This window comes from Quercus robur, chromosome 4, assembly GCF_932294415.1.
Source record: "Quercus robur chromosome 4, dhQueRobu3.1, whole genome shotgun sequence".
NCBI classification, from domain to species: Eukaryota; Viridiplantae; Streptophyta; class Magnoliopsida; order Fagales; family Fagaceae; genus Quercus; species Quercus robur.
In genome coordinates this window covers 16047426-16057965 of record NC_065537.1, presented here as the reverse complement: position 1 = coordinate 16057965, position 10540 = coordinate 16047426, and the positions used below count along the sequence as shown (strand labels likewise).

The 10540-nt window shown below is 32.2% G+C and overlaps 1 protein-coding gene across 1 annotated transcript; it reads right to left on the bottom strand.

Annotated features, from left to right (window-relative positions):
- Positions 1–5978: 5978 nt before the first annotated feature.
- On the bottom strand, positions 5979–9140 carry LOC126720686 (scopoletin 8-hydroxylase-like). The gene is made up of 3 exons (XM_050423434.1): positions 8517–9140; positions 7849–8194; positions 5979–6551 (listed from the first exon to the last, which is right to left on the bottom strand). Exons 1-3 carry the CDS (start codon positions 9014–9016, stop codon positions 6300–6302), a joined length of 1098 nt encoding a protein of 365 aa, XP_050279391.1. The 5' UTR covers positions 9017–9140; the 3' UTR covers positions 5979–6299.
- Positions 9141–10540: the final 1400 nt, after the last annotated feature.

The following is a 10540-nucleotide window of genomic DNA, read 5'->3' as shown; positions in this document are numbered from 1 at the left end:
TAATCAGTTTCGGTAAGAAATTATGATTATTTTTGAATGGGTTGAGAGAAGTTATAAATGGGTTGAAGTAATTTAAAATGGACTCTTAAAGCCCAACAAGGCTAGCCCATATAGGGAAGGGATGCTCAGAATTTATAATCTAAACATATTCCCGTACATTTGTGCTCTGGTCCCACCTACGAGTAAGATTTTATTTTTTTACTTTTTTGTTGAGAAACAGTAAGATTTTGTTTTGATACCATTTTATAGGGCGTGATGGACATTACACTATAAATAGCTTTAAAAATGTTACCCAAAAATGAGAAAAATAAATGGTTTAAATTGGAGACCCTAGCCTTAACATAAAATTAGAGCATGTGAAATCTAATTAGGATGACATTGACATATTCCTCTCTCTCTCTATCTCTCTCTCTCTCCTTATGTGTTTTAGATTGGGGATTTTATATTTGACTTTGTATTACCCATTAAGAAGTGGGTTAGGTGTGGGATTGAAAGTTTTTAATAAAAAAAATGCTACATCACTTAAAAGGAGATACATGTCATTAGTATGTAGACATTAATACTAACTATAATTGATGGAAGGACTAATAAAGCTCATTTTTCAAAATTTTAAAGACCAACAAAAGTCACTTAAAATTTGAGGGGCTAATTGCACTCATTGGCCAAACTTCAAGGACCGATATATAGAATGACTTTACTTTGTATCGAACAAGGGCATATGTGAAATGTTAAGTTTGGAAATGTAAAGAGACATTACTTAAAAAAATTTATTTAGTAAAATACAAAATTTTTATAAAATCTTTGTTTGATATATCATTAGCGTAGGAGAGGGAGGATTTGAACTTAGACCTTTTTGTTGAACACATATTAGATCATCCCATTTAGATCACCTATGGCTTGTTTGGAAGTTTAGAGAGGGAGGAGAGTAGAGGGGAGGAAAGTAGTGGGGAGGAGAGTAGAGGGGAGGAGAGTAGAGGGGAATGGTTCCCCTCCACCTTGTTTGGATGTTTTTAAAATTAGTAAAGGAGAAGGGAGTAATTAGCCTTTCCCCTTGTTTGGATGTTTTAAAAATTAGGATGGAGATGAGAGGAAATGATTAAAATAGATAAATTTACATTTATTTGAAAATGGACTTGCAACATTAGTCTATTATTAATTTAGAAAGGGTAAATTAGGAAATTTATTTAGTCAATAATTTATTTACTCTACTCTCCCTCCAAATCTCTCCAATTTTGGGAAATTAAAAATGAGGGGTTAGAGGTGGTTGAAACCCCTCCAAACTCCTCCCCCTCATTTCTTAAAAAACTTCCAAACAAGGTAATTGAATTACTCTCCCTCCCTCTACTCGACTCCCCCTCCTTTTTTAAACTTTCAAACAGGCCACTAAAGTCATTCGCAATAACTTTATAATATATGATCTAGATTTCATATAAATAAAATTGTGGATTTGCTTAATCTCTATCATTGTCTTTAACATAAAGAATAGGTTCAATGACACAAATTTTACTACAACTTGTTGAAGTAGCAGATCATGAGTAATAGAAAATAAAAGTGGTGCTATTGGGCTAGTGGTAAATCCATATGATTATAATTGTTCACTACTCATAACCTGCCATTTTAACAAGTTTGTAAACATTTTTGTTTTTGTAACAAAATTGTAATTTAAAATCACAATCAGGGAGATCACTTGCACTAAGATAACAATGATTTGAAGTCAAATATATATATGGAGTATCATCTTTAACAACTGAATGACGAGTTTTGCATTGAATTTGGAAAAGAAAATTAATCACATGTCATGGACTATATTGTCCCACATTGTTGAAAATCATGACTACTTTTTTTTAATGGAAAATTATGACTAATTAAAATGATGAATTTTCAAAATACTAATCATGCCAAATGACAAACTTTCATATTTTGACTGTAGCATGGTATCGGTATTTATTATGATCTGTTCTACGCTCGTGTTGTTGACTCGAGTAGGGTAATGGGGTTAGACCGATGAGATTAATGATTCAATTCCTTTTTTTTTTTCATCGCAGCTTGAGTTAATCTCAATCTTAAGTCTTAACTTCACAATTCAAATATGTTTACGGAAAAACTTATGTACAGTTCCTTAATGGCCTGTTTGGAAGTTTAGAAAGAGAGGAGAGTAGAGGGGAGGAGAGTAGTGGGGAGGAGAGTAGAGGGAAATGGTTCCCCTTTACCTTATTTAGATGTTTTTAAAATTAGTAAGGGGGAAGGGAGTAATTAGCCATTTTCCTTGTTTGGATGTTTTAAAAATTAGGATGGAGAGCAGAGGAAATAATTAAAATAGACAAATTTACCCCTATTTGAAAATGGACTTGCAACATTGGTCTATTATTAATTTAGAAAGGGTAAATTGGAAAATTTATCTAGTCAATAATTTATCTACTCTACTCTCCCTTCAAATCTCTCCAATTTGGGGGAATTAAAAATGAGGGGTCAGAGGTGGTTGAAACCCTTCCAAACCCCTCCAAACTCCTTCCCCTCCTTCCTTAAAAAACTTCCAAACAAGATAATTGAATTACTCTTCCTCCCTCTACTCTACTCCCCCTCCTTTTTTAAACTTTCAAACATGCCATAAGTTTTGTATACAGTATTACCATGTACTCGAGTCTTTGCGTGATGGTAACTCTATAAGTATAAATGTTTTGCAGGGAGGGAAGAAGGGACAAAGTTCAATTCTTTAGAAATGAGTTTCACACACATATACACTTAAATTAGGCTAAAGTAGAATTTTTATCTAGAATAAAAAATAAGTTCTACAATTAAATTTTAACATAGTTATATTGATCAATGAAACGCAAATAATATTATACATATCAAGGACAATTAAATTTGTTAGGTTTTTAGACCCCTTAACACAATATGTTTAACCTAATATTAAGCCAAGTTGATTAACAAGTTTGTTATTCAAGTCTAGGTTAAAGAATTATGAGTAAAACAAATATAATGCGGAAAGTAAAGAACACAAAGATTTGATGACCTAGGAAAACCAAACCGATAAAAAATATGGGGAGGATTTAACCTAGCTATCCTCAAGGTAAAAACAAATCTACTATAGAAAGAATTGAAGTTTACAAAAGGACTTGGACCACTAACATTCTAATGCTACTATATGTAGAGCTTATTGACACGACCACGTGCAAGCTCCGAGTCCACGAACTACTTCTTTCTTGGATCTATAGCAACCACAAGTTCTCCTACTTATGACTTTGAGACTCCACTCAAAGGTTTTGAATCTCCTTAAATGTTCTTTATGCAGCAACTGATACAACCATCAGTTCTTGATGTGAATCTTGATCTTGATAGCTCTATATGTGTGTTTGAAGGTACAAACCTCTCAAGTCTCACAAAAGACTCAACACACAACTCAACAAAGACCTCTAAAACGTAGCTAGAGTTTTTCCTTTTGTACTAGGAGTGAAACACTTAACCCTACACATCATATGGGCTTGGGCTGCATTTGAAAATACTGCAGAAAATTTCTGATCAGCAATTCTCAATTGATCGAGTCTATTCTTCAATCGATCGAGCCGTGCAGAATTGAACAGTAATTTCTTGCAATCACTTGATTCCAAACTTACATTAAAACAAACTTTGAGTAAGTCTAAACCTAGACTAAATGTTTTGATCATGGTTTGTCAACATATACAAAACGAAGTTCAAATACATTTAATTTCTAAAGTCTTAGAACCTAATAGTAATAATTTTATAAGATTTTTGTTTAAGATATCATTAGCGTGGGAGAGAGATGATTTGAACTTAAACGCAGTTTCAAAAAAAGAAAAAACTTAGACGTCTTTGTTGAACATACCATTTGTCCTAAAGTCATTGGCAATAACTTTATAATATATGGTTTGGATTTCATATAAATAAAATTGTGAATTTGTGTAATCTCTATCATTGTCTTTAACATAAAGAATAGGTTCAATGATACAATTTTTTCTACAACTTGTTGAAGTAGCAAATCATGATTACTAGAAAATAAAAGCGGTGCTATTGTGCTAGTGGTGAATCCATACAATTATGATTGTTCACTACTCATAATCTGCTATTTTAACAAGTTTGTGAAATTTTTTGTGTTTGTAGCAAAATTGTAAATTAAAATTAATCACAATCAGGGAGATCACTTGCACTAAAATAACATTGATTTGAAGTCAAATATATATATATATATATATATATATTTATATGGAGTGTCATTTTTAACAACTAAATGAAATATTTTGCATTGAATTTGGAAAAGATAATTAATCACACGTCATGGACATTAATGTCCCACATACATTGTATCACTACTTTTTTTTAATGGAAAATATGACTAAAATGTTGAATTTTCAAAACACTAATCGTGCCGAATGACAAACTTTAAACCTCGTCTTTATTGTTTTTACATTTTAGCAAGGATTAAAATTCCCTCAACTTTCACTTTTCTATACTTCTATACTAAATTAGATATTATATCTAATGCCAAAAGTTTGGTGAACGATAGATGAGTGGTGTTTGTTGGTATTATCATACTATTATTATGGTGTGTTCTACGCTCATGTCATATTGTTGACTGTACTGTAGTAGGGTATTTATTATGGTCTATTCTATGCTCGTGTTGTTGACTCGAGTAGGGTAATGGAGTTAGACCGATGACATTAATGACTCAATTCTTTTGCTTTTTCAACGCAGCCTTCACTGAGTCAATCTCAATCTTAGGTCTTAACTTCACCATTCAAATATATTTAGGGCAAAACTTATGTATAATTCCTTAATGTCATATTAGTAAAATGGATTTTAGGGAGAATAAAAATAAAAAATAGAAAAGGACAGAAAATGAGGAGGAAAAAATTTTTGGAAGGCGTTTGGTTGGAAGAGGGAGAGGGAAAAATAATTGTGGAGTTTATATGTTTTCTCCCTATATTCGTCAAAAATTTTTCTCTTTAAAATGAAAAGAAAACTAGTGGGAGAAATCTGATTATTAAATGACGAAAATGCCCATGTGCAGTTAGTGCACATGGGCTTCATCCAGTACTTTGCACTTTTGTTTTGTTTTTTGTTTTTTTGTTTGTTTGTTTATTTGTCTGTTTGTCTGTTTGGTTTTTTTTTTTTTTTTTTTTTTTTTTTTTTTTTGTTTTGTTTGTTTTCCCCCTTTATGGGACTGTAGGTGCTTTGTTCTGTTTTTTTTTCTTCTTCTTTTTTCTTTTGATTTTCTGGGCTATGGGTGCTCTATTTTGTTTTATTTTTTTTCTTCATGGACATGATTTTTATTTTTTAATAAATTGGGGTAATTGCTTATTTTTTTGGTTGTTTGTCATATTTTTTGTTTTTGTTTTAGTTGGGCATCATTTTTTAAAAGGGTATATGGGTAAATTTATACAAACTCATTTTTTCAATCCCTCTACTTTTCTACTTCCAACCAAATAAAAATGAGGAAAATTAAAATCTTTTCTATCCTTCCACTTTTTCACTCCTCCAACCAAATGGACCCTAAGTGTTGTATATATTACCACCATGCACTCTTAAGTTTTAGTATAATGGTTACTCTATAAGTACAAAGTTCTTGGGGAGAGGGGGTGAGGGGTGGAATGGAAGAAGGGTTAGGGTTCAAGTTTCCAAAAGGAAGCCTTACATAGTAAAATTTTTATATTGTATATAAAAAATGTTCTACAATAAAATTTAACACAGTTGTGTGAAACACAAATAGTGTTATAGTTTTTAAGGACAATTAAATTTAATGGCTGTATGTATTTGAGTTTAATTGAGAAATGTAATCATTGTAGTGTGCTACTTTTAAACAACTATGCCTAACCTAAGCCCATTTATATATGTAACTTTCTCAAAGTTCAAAACCACAAGCGCTTTGATGACTATTATATTAACTTCAACTTGACACACTATTCCTACTTCATTATTACATGAAAGGAGTTTTTTTTGGGATCATGACATAATAAAAAGAGTAGTGAACCACTCCAAGATCCTTATTTTAACTTCAACTTGACACTCTATATATTCTTATTTCATTATTACATGAAAGGAGTTTTTTTTTTTTTTTTTTGGAGCATGACATAAAAAAGAGTAGTGAACCACCCCCAAGATCCTTACACTTTTAATGTTATTACTTGATTCTTTTACAAGTAGAATCAAGATTTAAATCATCCTCCCACTTATTGCAACAAAGGAGTAAAAAAAAAAAAAAACAAGAAGAAGAAGAAGAAGAGTATATGTGAACCACAATGTGGATTAGTGAAGTAACATGGAAGTAAATGAGAGTTTGTGCATCAAGCAGAATCAAGCTTAGCGAAATCAAGAGACTTCTTTCCATCATGAGCATTCCCAAAAAAGTTGTTCATGTATTCCTGAAACGCAAACTCCCGATAGCGAGCCACCCCATCTGTTTCCACAACTTGAGGCAGAGGCCCTATCTTCTCAGTCCGTTTAGGGGTGGTAAATATTGGGATTGAAACTCTTGATTGAGTGCTTGTGGTACGAACTCTATGTTCAGCACTTTTATACCGTCCATTGCTTACTACCTAACAAGGAACATGAAGAGAAATTGTTAATTAGGAGTTAGCTTAGCATTAAAAATAAAGTATTTAAAGAAACAATAAGTCTAAACTCTAAAGATACAAAAATTATATAAAAAAATAAAAAATCTTGGCAAAAAAACATTTTTGGTCCCTAAATTTTGGCCATATTTTTAATTTGATCCTTAGATTTATATAATTTTCATTTCGTTCATTATATTTTTAAACTTGCTATTATGTTGGTCTTTACTGTAATCTCACTTACAAAAAATGCTTACATGGTTGACAATAGTTACAATTGTCGTATTAGGTGTTTTCTGTAAGTAAGACAATGACATGGACCAAAATGACAATAAGTTTAAAATTATAAGGGCCAAAATGAAAGTTATAGAAACTTGAGGACCAAATTGAAAATATGACCAAAGTATAGGAACACAAAAAAGCATTTTTGCCACAATTATTTTTCATAATAAAATTATAAAACTAGTTATTGACCTATAGATTTTGAAAAATTCTATCGATACTTCAAAATCTCACAACATTTTTACAAGGACAAAACTTAGGTACAGTATTTTAGGTGCTATTCCTTATATTCTTTTTTTAAGATTCAACCATGTGGTTACTTAATTAAAAAATACACTTTATTTCCATGAGAAAAAATCCACATGGTAGAATTTTAAAAGAGGAACCTAAGGAACAAGACTTAAGTACTGTACCTAAGTCTTGCTCTTTTTATAACATACTTATTTTTAATTGTGGTAGATCCTAACAGTTTAATATTTTATTATTTTATTTTGACCTATAAAACACGTAACACCTTACAACAATTTGTTGTGTTCCCAACATAATTCCTAATTTTTAGGATATTTTTGTAATGGAGACATTAAATAATGTCAACTTATCTAACCCAGAGTCGCTTGCTCCACTAGCACCGAATTGCATTAAACAAATCAATGCTAAAGAAAATGTGTCTATTTGGTAATAATTATTTTAGTATAACAAAAATGGAGACTTGGGCCTGTTGGGATACAGTTTAAAGTTAAAAATTAAAAACTGAAAATATTATAATAAAATAATTTTTAAATATATAAATAATATTATATGACTCATTTTATTAAAAAGCGGCTTAAAAAGTCTGAAAAGTTCTTAAAGACTTGCTCAACAGTATACTGGTGTGCTCGCTGTACACGGACAGAAAGTCAAAAAACGTGGCAAAAAGAAAAAAAAGAAAAAGGAACAACAAGACGCAAAACGCCATTCCAAACGCAACTTTGGTAAGAAGTTTGAATTTTGGAAAATGAACCTGTAACGTATCTCCAACGTTGATGACCAGTGCACCGGGGATAGGTGGGATCTCTATCCAGTCTCCCTTTTTTCCGGCATCTATGTCTTCTTCAACTTTCACATATAAACCACCAATCCCATCTTGTAGTAACACAGTAAGTGTGCCCATATCTGAGTGTCTTCCTACACCAACTGTAAGATCTGGGTTGGGGCATGCTGGATAGAAGTTCATGTTAACCATTTTTAAACCAGTTAAGGCATCAATTCTTGAATCTTCTACTGTCACTCCAAGCTTCCCAATCAAAATCTCCACTAATTTTCTCACCATCTTGATTGATGTGTTCAGGAACTCAAGTGCCTCTTCCCTAAAAGAGGAAGTAAGAAAACTTTAGAGATGATATGTAACATAAAATTGACAATCTCGTATCTAGTGCACTTGTGTCAGCCTCGTATTTCGTTCAGGAATATCATAAAAAAGTCTTAACTTCAACTATAAAAGCAATAACATCAAATTAGTATCATAAAAAACTCTAAACAACTTCAACGGAAAAAAATCATAGCAATAATATCAAAGTAGTTGCAATAAGATGTGTATAATTGATTAGATCAAAAAAGGAAACTTTTGGTTTGGGGATGTACAAAATTCATAGTACTAATAAGGGTAAGAGTTAATATGGAAAATCTTACTTGCACTCGTTTGGCCAATGATTAAGAGCATCAGCATCATTGGTATACACCATGTTAATATAGTCTTTCCACTCCAGTGCTCTCTCTTTCTCTGGCACAAAGCTTGTTCCATACTTCACGTATGGGCTGGGGCTCACACCTTGGCAGTAAATAGCTTTCTTCTCAGGTGGTTGGGCAAAGAACTTGTGTGCCACATCTTTAAGAGACTCAAGCAATTCCACAGGAACGCCATGGTTCACAACTTGGAAGAACCCAAGTTTCTCAGCAGCACTAGCAATCTCTTCCACCACCTGGTCATGGTTAGGACCATCAAGCTTTGATAAATCAATTGGTGGAAGTTTATGTGAGATGCCATTTTGATTGTCTATTCTCTCCTGTTGTGGTTGGATGTATTGGTCAGGAACCTTAGATATGCCTGAGTCCACTAAGCCTTTAACACCATTGCCATCTCGAACAACAAAGTCAAATAGTGAGTTTCCGTCGTCGAAGCTTGGAGCCATTTTTTTAGGTGTGGATCTAAGGGTTCAAGGTTTGTCTATGAGTGTTGGATATTATAAGAGGAGGAACTTGTGTGTGATGAATTCAAGTGCAATGCCATGGGTGGTAATATATATATATATATATATATATATATATACTAGCTAGATGATTACGTAGATTTTCGTATGCGAATTTCCATTAGTTGTCCATTGCAAACTACCACTTGACTAGTACGAGGCAAGGTCCATGACTCTTGAGTTGGAAAAATAAGGAGAAGCAAACATTTTTTTTTTTTTTTTGGAGGAAACCTTCAAAGTAACTTTTTATTAAGGATTTGGTAAATCAACACTAAAAACATTAAATATATCTTGAGGAAGAGATTCCATCCAAACATCAATACTGTGCACCCTTGGCATAATAGTTATTTCAAAAGTATAAGTGTTTGTGGGATGTGAGAGGTAAAGACTGAGGTTCAAGTTTTTATAAAAGAGTTTCACACATACACATAGATTATTCTAGAGTAGAATTCAAAATTATCTCAATTAATGATTTTTTTTTTAGAATAATGCTAGGGACACATAAATTAACACAACTTTATGCCACAACTTATCACGTTTCCATGAAAGAGCTTCACACGTACATATAGATTATTCTAGAGTAGAATTCAAAATTATCTCAATTAGAGATTTTTTTTTAGAATAATGCTAGAGACACATAAATTAGCAAAACTTTGTGCCACAACTCGTCACATGACAAGTTGTGGTACACAGTTGCTATTTTCTATATCCCAGCATTACTTTTTTTTTAAAAAAAAATAGAAGATATCGACCAGTGAATTTGCCATTAAGGAAAAAAAAGATTATTAAATAATCTTTTTGTCCCTTAAAAATTAAATATGTATAAAAAGTATGACTTTATAGAGAGAGCTATCATCTGATCGATATATATATATATATATATATATATATACCATTTAAACCTAAAGTGGACCGCCACACCGCCATTTTGTTTTGTTTGGAGAATCAAGGGGACCGCAATCTTTCTTTCTTTGAGAATTATGGTAGAAAAAACTACAGAGACTCACTCTTTATGGAAGAGGAATTTTACCTTATAGAGCTACCATCTGGACCGCCATCTTTCTTTGAAAATAATGGGAATAAACAAGAAAATTGGTAAGGCAGATTTTTAAATTAAAGGCAGTTCATCTTTTGAATCTACAAAATGACACACATGAGCAACTTCGTACGTCTCCTTTATTGAAACAAGACAGCTTTTGTTGACTCTTCAAATATTGGTTGTTGAAAATATCTTGAGATCTCCCCAGTCCATACTCTCATAATTAATTACATTTCGCAGTCAACAAGTCATAAATTCTTCCTTCAATGCTAAAGTTAGTAGGAAAGAGCCTATCTTTTATGTTGCCAGGCCCTTCCGGCTTCCTTGTTGCTAATGAAAAGTCATTTTCCTCCTCAACAATAGCATCTGGTCTTTCTTCTATATACTGATCATACACATGTTCAATCACACATGTTATACATGCAATC